Source organism: Gorilla gorilla, chromosome 5 (genome assembly GCF_029281585.2).
Source record: "Gorilla gorilla gorilla isolate KB3781 chromosome 5, NHGRI_mGorGor1-v2.1_pri, whole genome shotgun sequence".
Taxonomy (NCBI): domain Eukaryota; kingdom Metazoa; phylum Chordata; class Mammalia; order Primates; family Hominidae; genus Gorilla; species Gorilla gorilla.
The window spans coordinates 50,357,446-50,379,598 of record NC_073229.2 but is presented as its reverse complement, the minus strand read 5'-3'; the positions used below and the strand labels follow the sequence as shown (position 1 = coordinate 50,379,598).

General features: G+C 41.4%; 1 protein-coding gene across 2 annotated transcripts; it reads right to left on the bottom strand.

Moving 5' to 3' along the window:
* Nucleotides 1-13,208: 13,208 nt before the first annotated feature.
* LOC101133995 (HLA class II histocompatibility antigen, DQ alpha 2 chain) lies at nt 13,209-21,512 on the bottom strand. Of its 2 annotated transcripts, none has more exons than XM_004043775.4 (5): nt 21,337-21,512; nt 17,318-17,566; nt 16,623-16,904; nt 16,094-16,268; nt 13,209-15,926 (listed from the first exon to the last, which is right to left on the bottom strand). In XM_004043775.4, the coding sequence occupies exons 1-4, from the start codon at nt 21,416-21,418 to the stop codon at nt 16,114-16,116; spliced, it is 768 nt and encodes a 255-aa protein (XP_004043823.3). In that variant the 5' UTR covers nt 21,419-21,512; the 3' UTR covers nt 13,209-15,926; nt 16,094-16,113. The 2 variants fall into 2 exon arrangements, with proteins under 2 accessions (XP_004043823.3, XP_004043824.3); XM_004043776.4 differs by having other exon boundaries at nt 15,557-15,585; nt 21,337-21,491.
* Between the last annotated feature and the right edge of the window lie 641 nt (nt 21,513-22,153).

Sequence of the window (22,153 nt, the reverse complement as noted above, 5' to 3'; positions counted from 1 at the left end):
GTCCTGGAAATGACTTCCAGTGTGCAGATATCTACACCAGTCATGTGGAGCACTTCAGCCTCCAGAGCCTCCTCACAGTGGAGGGGTGTAAGGGGAAGTTTGTTTCTTGTGGAGCCCACAGGACAAATGGCAGAGCTCCCTCTGGTTCTAGGGTCCCTCACTGGGGGTACCTGTTCACAGTCATTCCATTCCTTGTCTGAGCTCCCTTTGTCATTGACATAGTAACCTGTTGGTTCCTGATGACACTCTCTTCCCAGTTAGGAAGGTCACTACGCACTGTGGCCCCTTTGATGTGGGCCCAGCCCTGAAGCTGGTCTACATCTCAGTCTCTGAGTTTCATCATGAAGACAGAGTCTGGGAGCTTCTGCGAGGTTATGGAAGACCATGACCCTGAAAGCAGACATCCCATCTTCCTTTCTCCCTCACCCACACACTGGGCCTGAGGAGTCTTTGGCAGGCTCTTCCTTCTTATGGACGAGGTCAGAGTGGAGAACTAGGTCTCCTTGGGACGTTCATCTCCTGTACTCCAGGCTGTCATGCAGGTCCTCAGACAGGGACACTGGCGCACAAAGAGGCACCAACACTTGAGATTCTGCACCCCAGGGTTATAGTCTGAATTTTCCCCAAGCAAAATGCTGAATGGAGTCAAAAGTTTTGTGCTGATTTTGTCCTCTTCCTCAGGGTGGGCATTGTCATTGACCATAGGGATCAAAAGGGAGTGACACTTTTGGGGAAATGGGGAAAGCATGTGCTGGGTTGTCCAGGGTGTCCTCAGTCTCTATGTGTAGCTGTGGGGAAAAGAAAGAGAGATCAGACTGTTACTGTGTCTATGTAGAAAGAAGTAGACATAAGAGACTCCATTTTGTTCTGTAGTAAGAAAAATTCTTCTGCCTTGAGATGCTGTTAATCTGTATCCCTATCCCCAACCCTGTGCTTGCAGAAACATATGCTGTGTCAACTCAAGGTTTAACAAAGCAGGATGTGCTTTGTTAAACAAATGCTTGAAGGCAGCATGCTTGTTAAAAGTCATCACCACTCCCTAATCTCAAGTACCCAGGGACACAAAACACTGCGGAAGTCTGCAGGGACCTCTGCCTAGGAAAGCCAGATATTGTCCAAGGTTTCTCCCCATGTGATAGTCTGAAATATGGCCTCGTGGGAAGGGAAAGACCTGACTGTCCCCCAGCCTGACACCCCTAAAGGGTCTGTGCTGAGGAGGATTAGTAAAAGAGGAAGGCCTCTTTGCAGTTGAGATAAGAGGAAGGCATCTGTCTCCTGCTCGTCCCTGGGCAATGGAATGTCTCGGTTTAAAACCCGATTATATATTCTATCTACTGAGATAGGAGAAAACTGCCTTAGGGCTGGAGGTGAGACATGCTGGCGGCAATACTGCTCTTTAATGCATTGAGATGTTTATGTATGTGCACAAAAAAGCACAGCGCCTTTTTCTTTACCTCGTTTATGATGCAGAGACATTTGTTCACGTTTTCCTGCTGACCGTCTCCCCACTATTACCCTATTGCCCTGCCACATCTCCCTCCCCGAGAAGGTAGAGATAATGATCAGTAAATACTGAGGGAATTCAGAGACTGGGGCTGGCGTGGGTCCTCAGTATGCTGAGCGCCGGTCCCCTGGGCCCACTTTTCTTCCTCTATACTTTGTCTCTGTGTCTCTTTCTTTTCTCAGTTTCTCATCCCACCCGACAAGAAACACCCACAGGTGTGGAGGGGCAGGCCACCCCTTCATGTGGCTTCTTGCTTTTGACCCTGCAAAGGGAAGAGGCAGGGCTGGGGATTGAACCAGACTCAAAGTTTAGGGAGACATCAAGATCTGATTTTTCTAGTTGAAGCATAAGCCCTATAATTCTTACAGTTCAACATCGTCACACTGAGCACATGCTGGAGATTCTTTATTAATGAGAGGGTCAAAATCTTCTTCTCTTTCTTCCATTGACAGTTTCATAGAAACAACTATTTTTTTTGCACCCAAATTTCACTGGATAATATGATCTTTAATTGATAATTTCATTAAAATGACAAGTACATCCTGTATAAATTGTTGCGGGAAGTCAGGGACCCCAATCGGAGGGACCGGCTGAAGCCATGCAGAAGAATGTGGATTGTGAAGATTTCATGGACATTTATTAGTTCCCCAAATTAATACTTTTATAATTTCTTATGCCTGTCTTTACTGCAATCTCTAAACATAAGTTGTGAAGATTTCATGGACACTTATCACTTCCCCAATCAATACCCTTGTGATTTCCTGTGCCTGTCTTTACTTTAATCTCCTAATCCTGTCAGCTGAGGAGGATGTACGTTGCCTCAGGACCAAGTGATAATTGCATTAACTGCACAAATTGTAGAGCATGTGTGTTTAAACAATATGAAATCTGGGCACCTTGAGAAAAGAACAAGATAACAGCAACGCTCAGGGAATAAGAGAGATAACCTTAAACTCTGACTGCCAGTGAGCTGGGCGGAACAGAGTCATATTTCTCTTCTTTCAAAAGCAAATGGGAGAAATATCATTGAATTCTTTTTCTCAGCATGGAATATCCCTGAGAAAGAGAATGCGTACCTAGGGGTAGGTCTCTGAACTGGCCCCCCGAGGCTTAGCCGTCTCTTATGGTCGAGGCTGCAGAGATGAAATAAACTCCAGTCTCCCATAGTGCTCCCAGGCTTATTAGGAAGAGGAAATTCCCGCCTAATAAATTTTGGTCAGACTGGTTGATCTCAAAACCCTGTCTCCTGATAAGATGTTATCAATGACAATGGTGCCCGAAACTTCATTAGCAATTTTAATTTCGCCTCAGTCCTGTGGTCCTGTGATCTCGCCCTGCCTCCACTTGCCTTGTGATATTCTACTACCCTGTTAAGTACTTGATGTCTGTCACCTACACCTATTCGCACACTCCCTCCCCTTTTGAAAATCCCTAATAAAAACTTGCTGGTTTTTGTGGCTTGTGGGGCATCACGGATCCTACCAATGTGTGATGTGTCCCCCAGAGGCCCAGCTTTAAAATTTCTCTCTTTTGTACTCTGTCTCTTTATTTCTCAAGCCGGCTGACGCTTAGGAAAAATAAAAAAGAACCTACATGATTATCAGGGCAGGTTCCCTGATAATAAATAAGTTTGCTAACACAAAGAACTGAGTCTTAATCATCATATAAGTTGGAGGAAAGTGTGTGGGTGTTCTAGAGAACAACCTACCAGTCTTGAGCGTTTGTCATTATCTTAGATAATAACAGTATATCTTTTGGAGACAGTGGTGCTTGCCAATATTCCAAAGCTCCTGTATATTTCTGTCTTTTCTGCTGTTAGGTTGGGGTCATTTGACTGACAGTAGCCAATGGAACTTGCAAGTAGGTGCATGGTGGTGTATGAGATGCTGGAAACTCCATAACCCGAGTCACTTGAATAACTGTGAAATTAAGTCTCCTTATTGAGTTAAGCCACTGAGATCTACTTTTTACTGTGGGTTAAGATCTTGTTGCAACATAACCTTGCCCTTCCTGATTATCATGAAATGTTTAACTTAAGGAACAGAGTTCTTAAGTTAATAGGGTGAATCAATTGAGTTAATGGAAGTTAAGAGGTGATTTTAAAAAACAGAAAACTTTATTTGAACGAGAAAAAGTTAAAAATGTTACACTTCGAAAAAATTTTAAACTCATTAATCATTTTTAATTGACAAATAACTGCATTTACAGGGTACTACATGACTTTTTGATACATGTGATTAAACCAGGCTAATTAACATATCCATCACTTCACTTTTTTTGTGGTATGAATATTTAAAATCTCTCTTAGCAATTTCCTTTTTTTTTTTTTTTTGAGACAGAGTCTTGCTCTGTCGCTTAGACTGGAGTGCATTGGTGCCGTCTCCACTCACTGCAACCTCCGCCTCTGGGATTCAAGCAATTCTCCTGCCTCAGCCTCCCAAATAGCTGGGACTACAGGCATGCACCACCATGCCCAGATAATTTTTGTATTTTTAGTAGAGACAGGGGTCTCCCGAGACAGGGTTTCACCATGTTGGCCAGGCTGATCTTGAACTCCTGACCTCAGGTGATCCACCCACCTTGGCCTCCCAAAGTGCTGGAATTACAGGCATGAACCACCATGCCCAGCGCAATTTTCAAATAGGCAATACAGTTGGCTCTCTGTATCTGTGGGTTCCACATCCTCTGATTCATTCAACTGTGGATTGAAAATACATAGAAAAAAATGAAAAATAACAATATAACAATAAAAAAATTCCAATTCCAAAACAATACAGTATAACAACTATTTACATAGCATTTACATTGCATTGGGTATTACAAGTAATCTAGAGATGGCTTCAAGTATATGGGAGGATAAGCTTAGGTTATATGCAAAAACTAAGCCATTTTTAATAAGGGACTTGAGCATTCTCAGATTTTGGTATACAGAGAGGATCCTGGAAACAATCTCTCATGGATGCCGAGAAATGACAGTGCATTATTATTAACCATAGTCAGTATGCTGTACAATCGATCTCCAGTACTTATTCCTCCTGTCTAACTGAAACTTTGTACTTTTTTTTTGAGACAGGGCCTAGTTCTGGCTGGAGTGCAGTGGTACGATCACAGCTCACTGCAGCCTTGACTTCCTGGGCTCATTCCATCCTCCCACCTCAGTCTCTGGAGTAGCTGGGACTACTGGCATGCCCCACCATGCCTGGCTAATTTTTGTATTTTTGTAAAGACAGAGTTTCAGCATGCTGTCCAGTTGGTCTTGAACTAGGCTCAACCAATCCACCTGCCTCAGCCTCCCAAAGTGATGGGATTACAGGCATGAGCCACCACAACCTGCCCTTCTTTGTACCTTTTGACCAACATTTTCTCATTCCTCCTTGTTGCCCTCCCTACCACCCCCATTTCCCCACTTTTTTGGACTTTTTTGATTTTGACTTTTTTAGATTCCACATGTAAGTGAAGTCATGTGGTATTTGTCTTTCTGTGCCTGGCTTATTTCACTTAACATAATGTCCCCCAGGTTCTTTAACATAATGATATAAAAGATTTCCTTCTTTTATAAGGCTGAATAGTATTCCATTGTGTATATAGACCAGTTTCTTTATCCACTCATCTGCTGATGGACATTTAGGTTGATTCCATCTCTTGCCCATTGTGAGTAGTGCTGCAATGAACATGGGAGTGCAGATATCTCTTTGATATACTGATTGCATTTTCTTTGCAGAGGTACCCAGAAGTGGAATTTCTGGATCATGTGGTAGTTCTGTTTTTAATTTTTAAAGAGATGATGAATTTAAAAAAAACATTTATCTGGGCCGGCCACGGTGGTTCACGCCTGTAATCCCAGCACGTGGGAGGCTGAGGTGGGTGGATCATGAGGTCAAGAGTTTGAGACCAGCCTGGCCAACATAGTGAAGCCACATCTCTACTAAAAACACAAAGATTAGCTGGGTGTGGTGGCACACACCTGTAGTCCCAGCTACTCAGGTGGCTGAGGTGGGAGAATCACCTGGGAGGCAGAGGTTGCAGTGAGCTGAGACCACACCATTGCACTGCAGCCTGGGTGACAGAGTGAGACTCTGTCTCAAACAACAACAACAACAACAACAAACATACATTTATTTGTTTGTTTTCTTCCACATGAATATATATGTATTCTCAGGAACTAGAACACTGTTTCTGTTGTGGATGCTGTTCTGTTCTACCTGACTCCCTTTGGGACTGAAGGATATATTCTCTCATTGCTGGGAATGTTGCTGGCTGACTGCCCTTAGCTGTCAGTCATCCCCTGGAATTGCCTTAGGTGATTAAACCTGACTCATCGGATTTTACTCCACTTCCCAGGAAGAATCCACCTATAATGACTGGTCAGTGTGGGGGTATAAATGTCCTAAACCCTTTCCCTAATTTGGGCCAACTCTGAAAGGCTCTTACAGCTTCAGAACTCCCTGGGGGTTAGGCTGAAGACTTTTTGTGACTGAATAATAATACAATTTCTAAAACCCTGCTTTAATTCATGAGCCATCTTTCATAATTCTTTTGGTTACAAATGTAATTTAAATGTAGTGATCTTTGTGACTTCTTCCTTAACTATGGGCAATGTCTCTTTCCTCCTTCTTAGAAGATGAAAGTTATTGACACTGTTACCCTTCCTTTCCCCTCCACTTTATGCTTCCACTTGACAAAATGAGGTACATGCACCCTTTTTTCAATATCGTCAAAGCTGACCATTTTGACATTCTGCTGTAACACTAAACATCCTTGGGCTTTGCTTGTAGCCTAATTCTAAAAGTTGAAAAAATTGTTAATCATTTTCTAAATATCACTCATGTATCAGACATTCTTTGCTTGCCAAGGAACTGCTATAGTAGGATCCCTTTTCAGTGAGGTCCTGCATTAAATTCAGTTTCCTGGATTCCTTACCTTCCCATTTCCTGATTAACAGTTTCATTTTACTAAGTAATATCCTTAGTCAATTTCTAATAAAACTATGTGTGGTAGGTAAAATTTATGTCCTTTCATATCCAACAGTATTTTTATTCTTTCTCTGTGCCTGATTGTGATTTTGAAAAGGTCTACATTTTTTTTTTTTTTTTTTTTTTTTTTGAGATGGAGTCTCGCTCTGTCCCCAGGCTGGAGTGCAGTGGCGTGATCTCGGCTCACTGCAAACTCCGCCTCCCGGGTTCAGCCATTCTCCTGCCTCAGTCTCCCGAGTGGCTGGGACTACAGGCACCCGCCACCGTGCCCAGCTAATTTTTTTTTGTATTTTTAGTAGAGACGGGGTTTCACCATGGTCTCGATCTCCTGAGCTCGTGATCCGCAGGCCTCGGCCTCCCAAAGTGCTGGGATTACAGGCGTGAGCCACCCTGCCAGGCTGAAAAGGTCTACATTTATTAATAAAAATAATTTTCCATTAGAACCTCAAGGCCTTTCTTATTATCTTAATAGAAGCATCTAGGAGTCCGACTTTCTGTCGTCAGTTAGTTTCATTTTGGTTTCCCTGACTGGAATATTTTATGATGTTTCTTTAACCCTTGAGGCTCTGAAATTTTGAAAATGATTTATTTCAAGATGAGTATTAATTTTGATGAATACCTGACAATATCTTTCTATGTAAAGAATTGGGTCCTTCATATTTGGAAAATTTTCCCTTATTATTTGTTTTGATAATTTTCTCCCTTCATCTTTTCTGTTGGTCTCTCGAGAGCTCTGTAACCTGAGGTTGGACTTCCTTGGTCTATTCTCTGTTTTAGCTTTTCTACCACATATTACATTTCATTGTCTTTTTTTTTTTTTTTTTTTTTTTTGCTTTGAGACGGAATCGCACTCTGTCACCCAGGCTGGAGTGCAGTGGCTCGATCTTGGCTCACTGCAAGCTCCGCCTCCCGGGTTCACGCCATTCTCCTGCCTCAGCCTCCCAAGTAGCTGGGACTATAGGCGCCCGCCACCATGCCTGGCTAATTTTTTGTATTTTTAGTAGAGACAGGGTTTCACCATGTTAGCCAGGATGGTCTTGATCTCCTGACCTAGTGATCTGCCCGCCTCGGCCTCCCAAAGTGCTGGGATTACAGGCGTGGGCCACCACGCCCGGCCATGTCTTTTTAAATGTCAGTGAGATTTTCTTGATTACATTTTTCAACCTTTCTATTAAATTTTCCAATTTTTTGTACCATTCTATTATTACTTTTACAGATTAAGAATTCTTTTTTGGCCGGGTGTGGGGTGGCTCAGGCCTTTAATCCCAGCACTTTGGGAGGCCGAGCAGGGAGACCACGAGGTCAGGAGGCAGAGACCATCCTGGCTAACATGGTGAAACCCCGTCTCTACTAAAAATACAAAAAATTAGCCAGACGTGATGGCAGGCGCCTATAGTCCCAGCTACTTGGGAGGCTGAGGCAGGAGAATGGTGTGAACCCAGGGAGCTTGCAGTGAGCCAAGATCGCACCACTGCACTCCAGCCTAGGCAACAAAGCGAGACTCTGTCTCAAAAAAAAAAAAAAAGAATTCTTTATTATTATTATTATTATACTTTAAGCTCTAGGGTACATGTGCACAACGTGCAGGTTTGTTACATAGGTATACATGTGCCATATTGGTTTGCTGCACCCATCAACTCGTAATTTACATTAGGTATTTCTCCTAATGCTATCCCTCCCCCAACCCCTGACTCCCCGACAGACCACTGTGTGTAATGTTCGCCTCCCCGTGTCCATGTGTTCTCATTGTTCAACTCCCACTTATGAGTGAGAACATGTGGTGTTTGGTTTTCTGTCCTTGTGATAGTTTGCTCAGAATTATGGTTTCCAGCTTCATCCATGTCCCTGCAAAGGACATGAACTCATCCTTTTATATGGCTGCATAGTATTCCATGGTGTATATGTGCCACATTTTCTTTATCCAGTCTATTATTGATGGACATTTGGGTTGGTTCCAAGTCTTTGCTATTGTGAATAGTGCCGCAATAAACATACATGTGGCATGTCTCTTTATAGTAGCATGATGTATAATCCTTTGGGTATATACCCAGGAATGGGATCGCTGGGTGAAATGGTATTTCTAGAACTAAAAATTCCTTGAGGAATCGCCACACTGTTTTCCACAGTGGTTGAACTAATTTACACTCCCACCAACAGTGTAAAAGCATTCCTATTTCTCCACATCGTCTCCAGCATCTGTTGTTTCCTGACTTTTTAATGATCACTGTTCTAACTGGTGTGAGATGGTATCTCATTGTGATTTTGATTTTCATTTCTCTGGTGACCAGTGATGATGAGCATTTTTTATGTGTCTGTTGGCTGCATAGATGACTTCTTTTGAGAAGTGTCTGTTCACATCCTTTGCCCACCTTTTGATGAGGGTTTTTTGATGATGTTTGTTTTTTCTTGTAAATTTGTTTAGGTTTTTTGATGATGTTTGTTTTTTCTTGTAAATTTGTTTAAGTTCTTTGTAGATTCTGGATATTAGCCCTTTGTCAGATGGGTAGATTGCAAACATTTTCTCCCATTCTGTAGGTTGCCTGTTGACTCTGATGATAGTTTCTTTTGCTGTGCAGAAGCTCTTTCATTTAATTAGATCCCATTTGTCAATTTTGGCTTTTGTTGCCATTGCTTTTGGTGTTTTAGTCATGAAGTCTTTGCCCATGCCTATGTCCTGAATGGTATTGCCTAGGTTTTCTTCTAGGGTTTTTATGGTTTTAGGTTTTATGTTTAAGTCTTTAATGCATCTTGAGTTCATGTTTATATAAGGTGTAAGGAAGGGATCCAGTTTCAGGTTTCTACTTATGGCTAGCCAGTTTTCCCAGCACCATTTATTAAATAGGGAATCCTTTCCCCAATGCTTGTTTTTGTCAGGTTTGTCAAAACTCAGATGTTTGTAGATGTCTGGTGTTATTTCTGAGGACTCTGTTCTGTTCCATTAGTCTATATATCTGTTTTGGTACCAGTGCCATGCTGTTTTGGTTACTGTAGCCTTGTAGTATAGTTTGAAGTCAGGTAGTGTGATGCCTGCAGCTTTGTTCTTTTTGCTTACGTTTCTTTGCTTTGTTCTTTTTGCTTTGTTCTTTTTGCTAAGCTTTAAGCTTAGGCTTGTCTTGGCTATGTGGGCTCTTTTTTAGTTCCATGTGAAATTTAAAGTAGTTTTTTCCAATTCTGTGAAGAAAGTCACTGGTAGCTTGATGGGGATAGCATTGAATCCATAAATTACCTTGGGCAGTATGGCTATTTTCATGATACTGATTCTTCCTATCCACGAGCATTGAATGTTCTTCTGTTTGTTTGTGTCCTCTTTTATTTCATTGAGCAGTGGTTTGTAGTTCTCCTTGAAGAGGTCCTTCACATCCCTTGTAAGTTGGATTCCTAGGTATTTTATTCTCTTTATAGTAATTGAGAATGGGAGTTCACTCATGATTTGGTTCTCTTTTTGTCTATTATTGCTGTATAAGAATGCTTGTGATTTTTTCACTTTGATTTTGTATCCTGAGACTTTGCTGAAGTTGCTTATCAGCTAAAGGAGATTTTGGGCTGAGACGATGGGCTTTTCTAAATATACAGTCATGTCATCTGCAAACAGAGACAATTTGACTTCCTCTTTTCCTAATTGAATACCCTTTATTTCTTTCTTTTGCCTGATTGCCCTGGCCAGAACTTCCAATAATATGTTGAATAGGAGTGGTGAGAGAGGGCATCCTTGTCTCGTGCTGGTTTTCAAAGGCAATGCTTCCAGTTTTTGCCCATTCAGTATGATATTGGCTGTGGGTTTGTCATAAATAGCTCTTATTATTTTGAGATATGTTCCATCAATACCTAGTTTATTGAGAGTTTTTAGCATGAAGGGCTGTTGAATTTTTTCGAAGGCCTTTTCTGCATCTATTGAGATAATCATGTGGTTTTTGTCATTGGTTCTGTTTATGTGGTGGATTACATTTATTGATTTGCATATGTTGAACCAGCCTTGCATCCCAGGGATGAAGCCAACTTGATCGTGGTGGATAAGCTTTTTGATGTGCTGCTGGATTTGGTTTGCCAGTACTTTATTGAGGATTTTCACATTGATGTTCATCAGGCATATTGGCCTAAAATTCTCTTTTTTTGTTGTGTCTCTGCCAGGCTTTGGTATCAGGGTGATGTTGGTCTCATAAAATTCTAATTAGAAAGATTTTAAACTTGTTTGCTGTTACATGAGCTTTCTCTATCTCATCTTCTCTTTCATATTGTTAGAGTTTCTCAAACATTGCTCTGCCCTCCTCAACCTTGTCCTTTACCTACTGTATACCATCTTATTTCATCTCAACATACATTTCTTCAAGCCATCTCTAAACGCCCCCAAATTATACCTGGTTCCTGCGTGACACTTTCTCGTTTTACCTCATTCTTTTCCTTTATAAATTATTCAGAGTTTGTAATTATATGTTTGTGGAATTATGTAATATATGTATATTTCTTCCCACTACAGTGTAATTTCTATGAAGACAATGAATGTATCTCTTTTCACCTTATTTTAATGATACTCATAACAAAGTATTGTACTTATTGCTATAATGGTACTCCATGACCATTTTTGCATTTTTGATGAATTAATGAACATATAAACAAGTCTGGGGGCTTAGTATAGCCAATAATAAAGGAAAAAGTAATTTGCTCTCCTTTGCTGTTATTAGTTCTTGCATACACATTCTTTAGAGTTGCATTTCTGAGAGGTTCCTGTAGACCTAGGAAGGATTTGGATACTCAGGGTTTCCTAACTGTGATAAAAATGAGAAGAGCCTAAAAACTAACATAACTTCAAACAGAATGCTTCTCTGCCTATGTTTATGGGACTTTCCTGGAATGCGTTTTTTAAAAACTTTGCATTGTAGAAAACTTCAACTGTGTACAGTAGTAGAGAGAAGAGTACCATGGTTTTTTTGTTTGTTTTTTGACAGAGTCTTGCCCTGTTGCCCAGGCTGGAGTGCAACGGCATGATCTCAGTTCACTGCAACCTCTGCCTCCTGGGTTCAAGCAATTATCCTGCCTCAGCCTCCCAAGTAGCTGGCATTACAGGTGTCCGCCACCACGCCCAGCTAATTTTTTATATTTTTAGTAGAGACAGGGTTTCGCCATGTTGGCCAGGATGGTCTCGAACTCCTGACCTCAGGCGTTCTGCCCACCTTGGCCTCCCAAAGTGCTGGGATTACAGGCATGAGGCACTGCGCCTGGCCGAGTACCATGTTTTAAAAGCCCAGCTTTAACAATACTCAATTCATGGGCAATTTTGTAAACCCACCCAATTATCATACGTGCACACTGGGTTATTTTGAAGATACTTTCAGATCTCATATTTCATTCATAATTATTTTATTATGAAAATCTAAAGTATAATGACTTTTTAGAAAACATAACAGCAATCTCGTTACCACACTAAAATTAGATAATTCCTTAATACAGTCGGTGTCAGTTTTTCTGATTGCCTCATATAAATTTGGTTCATATATTTCTTCAGCCTTTTAAAATGTATAGCTTCTCCTCTCCCTCTCTTGAATTGTTGCTGAAGAAATAGAGTTGTTTATCTAGTAGAAGTTTCCATATTCTGGATCTTGTTGGTTGCATCCCTGTGGTATCATTCGCTGTGGGATTTGTTAGTTGGACTCCAGAAAATAACAATAACACAAATTGTTAACACCTATTGACTACTTACTATGTGCCAGTCTGTGCATGAAGTGCTTCATTTGTAATAAAATGTTTAATTCTTCAAGTCCCTAGTTTAAATGTGGTAGGTACAAACCTGATATATTTCATTTGATTTTCAAAATTTTGTAAATTTTATTTATTTATTTACTTTTAGAGATGGAGTCCTGCTCTGTTGCCTAGGCTGGAGTGAGCACAGTGGCACAATCTTAGCCCACTGAAGTATTGAACTCCTGGGCTCAAGCACTCCTCTTGCCTCAGCCTCTAGAGTAGCTGGGACTACAGGAGTGCTGCCATGCATTAATTTATTTTTGTGTTGTAGAGACAAGGTCTTGCTTTGTTGCCCAGGCAGCTGTTGAACTCCTGGCTTCAAGCAATCCTCCCCTATTGGCCTCCAAAGTGCTAAGATCACAAGCACGAGCCTCTGTGACCCACTAATTTTGTAAATTTTAAATAGTGTGATATTAAATATTAATGAAGTCACACTTTATGTGTGTAATCTGAAATAATTCAAATAGCTCAAATAATTGTTTAAGAATTGCATGATTTTAAATCAGGCAGGTAGATCTGTAACCCTATTGATAGTAAGCCCTACATTTTTAGCTGATAAAAAGAACTATTTACTCTTATTTTTTAGAATTAGTTTTAATTCTGCTATTTTAACATTACGTAAATATTTTTTGAATACATCCTTTTAATAAAATACTACTATCATTAAATTTGCTTTCCACAGTGCTGCTTGAGGAAGGAGTCTGAGTTGGGCAGCATTTGTAGATTTCTGCGTGACTCTGGTCATTATGCCATTCAGTATACCCCTTATATTACACACACACACACACACACACACACACACACACAAATGCATACAACTCCAAAATGCTGGTTTCTTGCCTCATGAATCATTGAAATGTATATGAAATGTATTTGAAACCCTATTGCTAAAAGCTTCTTAGCACATTGTGCATTTTATTTTGACTGTTTTTCATACTAAAATTTTTATTTTACATGTTTAGGATCATAATTGGTTACCTTCTCTTTTCCTTTTTAAAAATAGACCTTATTTTAAAGCGGTTGTAGGTTCACAGAAAAAATGAGCAGAAGGTGCAGAGGTATCCCAGAGGTCCCCAACCCCCGGGCCATGGACCATTACCAGTTGGTGGCCTGTTAGAAACTCGACCACGCAGTGGGTTAGCCAGCATTACCAACTGAGCCCCGCCTTCCGTCAGATCAGTGCTGGCATTAGATTCTCACAGGAGCGCGAACCCTATTGTTAACTGTGCATGCAAGAGATCTAGGTTGCATGTTCCTTATGAGAATCTAACTAATGCTTGTTGATCTGAGGTGAAATAGTTTCACAGTTTCATCCCCAGATCATACCCCCATTCCCCCAACTATCTGTGGAAAAATTGTCTTCCATAAAACTGGTCCCTGCTGCCAGAAAGACTGGGGACTGCTGCCAGACACACTCTGCTCCCACTCATGCATAGCCTCCCCCATTAGCAACATCTCCCGTCTGAGTGGTACATTTGCTATAATTTGTGAACTTACATTGGCACATCATTATCACCCAAAGTCCATAGCTTACCTTAAGTCTCACTCTTGGTGTTATATATTCTGTGGATTTGAGCAAATGTATAATGATATTTTTCACCATTGTGGTATCAAACAGAATAGTTTTATTGCCCTAAAAATCATCTGTGCTCTGTGATGGACATTTTCATGATCATCACTGGTTCAGATTTCCTGTGCTTACTGATTCCCAGTCTGCGTTTTAAATTATTTTCTCCTTGAACTATCTTCACTTCTTCCCCAAAGTAAACAGGCATAAAGATCTGTTGTATATGATATACCTTGAATAAACACTTATGGGCCATAAGGAGGGAATATATCCCCTCTTAGAGAGTTGAAAACCAAAGTCAAATATTACAGCTTCTCGTGCTAAGAGTTCTCTTACCAATCCAATCTCAGCCTCTCTCATTCTGGAAAAAGAAAAATATCTTTCAATTATCATATGTAAAGAAATTCACCCATAGCTCTACATTTGAATCTCCTAAATCATTAAGGGGCTGAGAAAAACAAAAGTGCTTTTCATATAATATGATCCATTCTTTGAAATAAATTAATTATAAATATAATCACAATGTTTTCTTATGTGTTCATGTACTATGTGTAAGGCATTGACTAAATATCAAGATTATTCAAATTTTATTAATAACTCTGCAAGGAAAGTATTATTACTCCTACATTGTGGATGAGAAAAGTAAGGCCAGAAATGTTAGATACTTCACACATTTATAAAGTTTAAAATACTAGCTTCAAAGTACTGAGTCCTGGATTTGAATTTAGGGTTCTTTGCACCAAACTATACTGTATCAATTATTGCGTTAATGTTTTGTATTTTTTCTCCAATTAAAATTTAAACTCACTGATGCAGGTAGCATGGTTAGAAATATCCTCATGGATTTCATAGCTGTTTAGAGCCATGAGGTCGCTGCTGACCCATTTCCTCTGTGAGAGTTTCTCCTCGGAGATGGCGAATCCAGTGGAGGACACAGCACCCACTGATGCTGCTACATTGTCTCAACTGTGTTGTTCTTCCTAGGGTTTCTCTCATAAGCTCATGCTTTCCTTAGCCAGGAAGGGTTAGGGGAAAGGGCTGGGGATTTCTGAAGATATTGGCATGTTTCCAAGAAACATCCTGTAGCCATATTCACTATACTGTCTCCTTCATGCCAGAGTGGCACAGGGAAAGCTACATGGTTATCTAGTAAAGCTTCATTCAGGAGGTGAGTCAGACTGCGCCTCTATTCAGGGCTCCTAGATATGTCTGTGGCTTCTACTCCCGTCCCTTTTCCCATTGTCATTAACCCCACGTGAGGAATAAGTATTTGTTCCTTTTCAGACACCCACATTATTGTCTTATTCTATGTTTTTCTGACTTCCATTTCTTTTCCTGCCTAAAGAATTTTTATCTCAAGGTGACAAGGGAAGAGGAAGGCTTCTACTGTCATCATTCTTCATAAATTTAAAGTTTTGAGAATACATTTTTACTTTTGATATTTTTGAGATTCAAATTTCCTTTATCCTAACTTATTTCTCTGTCATACTTTTAAAAGCCACATTGAAATTAGTACAGACTTATTTTTTGGTTCTAAAATTTTTGCTATAACAATTCTGGGCCAAGGGCAGACGGTATCCATTAATTTCATTGTTGCCTGAATTGAGGGGTGGGTGGCAGTGCCAAGGGTGGGAACACAAAGAAGCAAGAAATATTAATATCAGCTAAGAAATCAACATATTATCAGGCTATACTGTACTTGGTGGCTTCTGTGTTACTGGACATGAAAAATGATCTGGGAAATGAGGTTAAATTGGATTGAAACATAAGAGTACCCCAATTATTAGCCATAGTTTCAGTCAGCCCTGGATGAAAGATGGAAAAATTTGACATAGATCTCATAAAAGGAATTTATTGCTTCCTTGGAGATTTTAGATGGAGGTTACTGAGGAATTAGGTAGCCGGGTGGCTTACCCCAGGCATGTCTTTGTAGGTAATATTTGAGAAAAGAAAAAAAAAATCAGGAGGTCAGGGAAAGAATGTAAAGGCATTTGTGAGCTCTGAGGGGATATAGCAGCTTAAGTCCCAGAGAAAAGGTGAGAGGAGAAACATTTGGAGGAGAAAAGGGATATGATAAATCAGGCCAGAGAATAGTGCTAGGTCATTTAGCAAGTCCATTCTTCTGCTCCTGTAGATGGCGATGCACCTGCAACAGGACAGACATGAGATCAATGGGTCCGAGGGGGCTCCTGTGTCATCATCATGCCATTTCCCAATTCCCCTACAACTTTCAACCACATTCATGTCCACAACGCCCTCCCAGTTTCCTTCCTTTCATACTGCCGCTTCAACTGTAACCAGTCTCAATCTTACCTTCCCTTCCAGGATGGGATTCACAAGGGCCCTTGGTGTCTGGAAGCACCAACTGAACGCAGGCCTTGGATGATGAAGACAGTGCCCACCACAATGCCCGCGAGGCCCACAGACAACCCCAGGGCACAGACCACAGTCTCTGTGAGCTCTGACATAGGGGCTGGAATCTCAGGCTCTGTGGAAGTGAAGTTGTTGAGGTCAGAATGCATAGTTTGCTCATGTGCATGTGTGTGGGATGGGATGGGGTACAGGGTTGGCTCTGCAAAGACTCAAGGCCCCCAGCTTAGGGAGGAGAGTGAAGTCTATCATTAGAAAACCATGAAGTGGCAGGCCCACTCCCATCCTGTAGAGTGTACTTTCATTTTCAATAAATCTCTGCTTTTTTTGCTTTATTCTTTCAAAAAAAAGTGAGACAGAAAAGAAACCCATGAAGTGTGGAAAACAAGTTTTTGGATATAGGAGTAAAAGGCAGGAAGTTCTGAACTTGACAGACAAGAAAGAATCAAAAAATGATGAAACTCATCCTTACCCCAGTGTTTCAGAAGAGGCTCGTCCAGGCCCCAGTGCTCCACCTTGCAGTCATAAATCTCATCAGCAGAAGGGAGGAAGGTGAGGTAACTGATCTTGAAGAAAGAATGATCACTCTTGGAGAGGAAGCTGGTCTCAGAAACACCTTCTGTGACTGAGTGCCCATTGCTCAGCCATGTGATGTTGACCACAGGAGGAAAGATGTTGTCCACAAGACAGATGAGGGTGTTGGGCTGACCCAGTGTCACGGGAGACTTGGAAAACACTGTGACCTCAGGAACCTCTGTGGTGAGGAAACAGCACTGGTGTGAAGCGTGAATAGCTCTGCCCTGAAGTTCTGCATTACATCCTGGAAGAGCCCTCCTACCAGCATTTCACCACCTGATAGTCAAAGAGGTCTTATTTACCTTCTGCTTGGGAGCAACGACACATTGCCTCTGCTTTATTCCTGTGCCCTTCTCTCTGTGGGCATGTTTAATAAAGTAGGAGGTTGATGAGACCTCTCCTAGAAGGATTTGCTGAATGCATAATGGAAAGACCCTTGTATTACATGGGAATATGTGATTTTAGAAATGGGAGATGATAAAATTTCAGCAATTGCCATAAGAAGATCTGGGGATCTCTTGGGAAGAAAATAATGAACCCTGGTATGAAGGGATAGCTTAAGTAAAGAGAGGCAGAATGGTGAACACATACCATTGGTAGCAGCGGTAGAGTTGTAGCGTTTAATCATGATGTTCAAGTTGTGTTTTGCCACAGCCATGTTTCTCAGTGCACCCTGTGGGTCAAAACCTCCAAATTTGCTGAACTCAGGCCACCGCCAGGCAGTCTCCTTCCTCTCCAGGTCCACGTAGAACTGCTCATCTCCATCAAATTCATGGGTGAACTGGCCAGAGGGACCGTAAGACTGGTACAAGTTTACACCACAAGAGGCAACGTGGTCAGCTGATGAGTGAAGATGACAAGCAGGAAGGCGGAGAACAGGGGAAGAAAGAACCTTAATACACAAAATGATGGAAGAAACTGACTTTCAAATATTATGGGCTTCATTTTTTGGCACAGTCTGTGGACATTTCCAGCCCCTGCTTCCTCCCCTCTTCATGTTGGTAGTTGTCCAGTTAAAAGTGCACTTTCTTTCCCACTCTAGTGTGCGCTACACCAGGGCAGAATATTGCACGTCCAATTTTTACTATTTCCTGAGTGCCTGGCACGTCATGGACTTATGATTAAATAATGTAATTGAACAAAAGAAGGAATGAATGAGTTATCATAGTATTTAGCTTTCTTAGTCAGAGATTAGGTTTACTTCCCTCTGCTTCCTGAGATTTATCTTTCACTTAATTCTTTCATCGGTTAATAACAAATTGATTATAGTTCCTTTCCTCTCAGGACTGGCTCAGAATAGGACACTCTACACAGAGATCTTTCTTTCTTTCTTTTTTTTTTTTAAAGGAAAAGCACGCAGGATCTTATTAATTTAAAATAATTTCTGCTAACAATTGTAGGGTATAAGAAAGAGTATAACAAGATTGGTAATAACATTACAAAATATATAATAAATAAACAATGCCTCCTTCTAAGGTCTCTGTTTTGTTAATAGTAATGGTCCTTAGAGGAGAGCAACTGATTTCTTCTGAAATGAAAAGTGGAAGCTCTACTAGTTTTTGGATTTCTGTCATTCCCCCCACCTTTTTTTTTTTTTTTTCCTGTGAAGGAGGTTACTAAATGTCTACAGCATTCTGATTCAACACTTATATTCACACTTTTTCCTCTAATGGGCAGTGTGCTTGTCTGAGGATGCCAGAGCAGAATGGCAGCCATGCAGTACGACTCCAGCCAAATAAGCCGAACTGGACTTTCTTGTCAAGACATGTGTAAGCCTTTTACCATCGTATCTTTCCTTCCTTCCCCACTTTCTGAGCATCCACAAGTGTCAGACATAGCCGGAGATGTGTAAAACACCAATCAGGCATGGTCTACCATTAAGGAACAAACTGAATAGTGGAAGAGTCAGGTAGGTAAGGGAACAGATACAATGTACTGTAGTAAGTTCTGTGAGGAGTATATCGACAGCCTTACAGTCCAACATCCTTCAAAAGTATCTGCCAAGCAAGCCAAACTACATTATCCTTTCATGTTCCCCGGTCTTTGCAGTGGTCTGTTGTTTTTCTCCCTGAAATGGAATTATCTTTTAGGACTTCCTGGAGAAATTCTAAAATCCATCCTTGAGGTTTCTGCTTAAGTTAACAACTTTGTAGCTGAGTCCTCTCATCAACATGTTTTTGACCACATTATGACCTCCAACCCCTCCATCTCAACATCTGGCTGTCCAAGTTTGTCTGTTCCTCTTCCAGCTCACCTTCTTCCCTATCCAGCATGACTGCCCTGGTTGGTCTTAACAGGTCACCAACAAAGCCTCCTTATCCTTGCCATATATCTTGACTCCTTGTTCAAACATGAATATATGTGGAATACATGCAGTCTTTCTTTTCTTCTGGTACTTGTCTTGGGTGCCAAATTTTGCTAGAGGATGTCACCCTGCTGGCCCACCTGGAACCAAGTCACTTGTATTGTTTCAGCCTCTGCTGGGTCCACTGCCCTGCTCAGCAATGGCCTTCTGCTTTCCTGCACCCCATACTGTTTCCATCACTAATCTGAGCACCCTCTGCAGGGAAGACAGCATGACTTTTCATCTTTGAATCCTTAAAACTTAGCTCACTGTGTGCTCAAACATGTGTATTGAATGACAGTTGCTATACTCGAGGACCACATAGATTTTGGGGAAGACAGACAGGCACACAGGTAGCAGAACCATACAAAGGCCAGGATCAGTCATGACCAAGGCTGCATTCTGACATGTGAGCCCCGAGCATTCTTGCTTGTATGGGCCCCTTCCTCCATAAAAATATGGAAAATTATATTTTATGACTGAATTGGTATAAAGACAATATAATCTAGGCTGAATTAAAAGTTAAAACATTTTCTTAGGCTCTAATATTCCATTATTTTTCTAATTTTAAAAGGAGTTAAAACCTTCTCATGTGGCTTTACAGTATGGAGGGTCCCCTGCACTGCCCACGTAGTGCCTAATGGATGAGCCGAGCCTGACCAGGGCACTCTGGTGTGAGGTTGAAGAAAGGAAATTTGGAACAAAGATGCCAAGTGCTCTGGAGAAGCAGGTGAAACTTCCACTGCCGAACAAAATCATAATGGGAGCAGCCACGGTTAATAAAGTTGTGAAAGTTTAAAGTACCTTCCAGTTCACTTCCCCTTTTAACTATCTTGACTTTTCAACTTTTGTTTTACAAACCCACTGTCCATCTCTATAAAGGAGCAGGGAGCCAGAGATGGATCCTGAAAGGGAAGAGGGAGAAAGGAATGCATCAAGAGAGGTGGAAAGAGATGGACGACAAAGGCAGAGGAGAGTAAGAGACCAAATAATTAATCTGTGCTTCCTTCCTTTCTTCCTTCCTTCCTTCCTCTTTCTTTCTGTCTTTCTTTTTTCCTTCCTTCCTCCCTCCCCTTTTCTTTTCTTTTCCTTCCTTCCTTCCTTCCTCGCTTTCTTTCCTCTTTCTTTTTGAGACAGCGTCTCTCTCTGTTGCCCTGGCTGGAGTGTAGTGGTGCCATCATGGCTCACTGCAGCTTCCGCCTCCTGGACTCAAGCGGTCTTCCCACGGCAGCCTTCTGAGTAGCTGGCACCACAGGCACACACCACCATGCCTGGCTAATTTTTATTTTTCTTTTTTGTCGAGATGAGGTCTTGCTATGTTGCCCAGGCTGGTCTCAAGCTCCCGGGCTCAAATGATCCTCCTGCCTCGGCTTCCCAAAGTGCTGGGATTACAGGCATGAGCCACCATGTCTGGCCCACTTTTCTTTTTATAGGACTTTATTAGATGAGGTGAAGAACAGGTAATTTGGGTTGATAATTTGAGAATAAAATGATTTATTTTACCAATTTTTTCTACTTCTCAATTTTAAAATAAAATGATCCCTTATTTTGCTAAAGAAAAGAAATGTGAAGCTATACCTGTAATAGAAATATGTAAAAAAAAATTGACATTCATGTTTTCACTATTTACAAAGCTTAGCCACATGCCCATTTTATTTGATTACTTGTGAGGTGACACATATGAGGCAGCTGAGAGTAAGTGAGGACCATGCGGTAAAATGATTGTTGAAGGCATTCAGCCTGCTGGACTCCTTTACCCACTCCCCACCTGTGCCAGTTCCCATGTGGAAATGTGAGTAAGTCTGAGAGAAAGAAACGGGCAACTTTTTAAATATCTATAGAGTACATAACTGATGGAATGACCCCAAGATCTATCACCGGAGACATCTGAAAAGCTTCAAAAGTTGTTCAGGGAAATTTGAGAATGACACTTCATAAATTTTTAATAATAAAATATTATCCACTGATGGAAACCTCACTAATTTTTGAGGCAATCATGATGGAACGACATAGAGACCTCCAGGCTGTAGTCACTGAATATAATATAAACAGAATAGCATCCTTAGTGAACACAAAAGCATACATAACAAAAAGAGTAGGTTGGGGCTCTGGTTTCCTGAAGGAGGAACAGCTATAATTTTTAATTCTCTTAATACTGAAAGGGTCCTTAGGAAATCTCTACAGTTTCTCTGCAAATCGCTTTTTCTCTTTTCCTTCAATTTCCTCTCTTCCAGCTCCAGAGAACATCCCTCACTCATGCACTCACCCACAATGTCTTCACCTCCACAGGGGCTCATCACGGTGGTCAGGGCGAGGGCCCCCAGTAGCAGAGCTTTGTTTAGGATCATCCTCTTCCCAAGGCAGCCTTAGCAGTTGCTGCTCTGAGTTGTAGAGCAATTGTGAGGATCTCGAGACAAGGAAATCTGAAGATACCCAAACCAAACCCTGCCAGGTCAGGTTTTGGCTAATTAGAAAACTCCCCTATGATGACACCTCAGTTACTAGTTGAAGAGTTTGTATTAAGAGCCCTGGAAGGAGACAGGGAAATCCCCTGGTTGTGACGCAGCCTCCACTCAGAGTGGACTTGAGGAATTGTTCTATGAACAGAGGGAGGACACTAAATTGAAATCTTCTCTGGTGTGTGCATGTCTGCTAGTGGCAAGAGGGATGGGCATTTCTTTTCTTTTTTTTTTTTTTTTGAGATGTAGTCTCACTCTGTCACCCAGGCTGAGGTGCAATGGCGTGGTCTCGGCTCACTGCAACCTCTGCCTCCCAGGTTCAAGCGATTCTCCTGCCTCACCCTCCCGAGTAGCTGGGACTGCAGGCGCCTGCCACCATGCCCGGCTAATTTTTGTATTTTTAGTAGAGACAGAGTTTCACTATGTTGGCCAGGCTGGTCTCGAACTCCTGAATTCGTGATCTGCCCGTCTCGGCCTCCCAAAGTGCTCGGATTACAGGCATGAGCCACAGCGCCTGGCCAGGGGTGGGCATTTCTGAGCAACCTCATGGATAGATGAGGTCATTAATTATATGGCATCCTTCAGGATTTTCTGGGTTATAACCTCCAGGAATTTTTCCCTGAG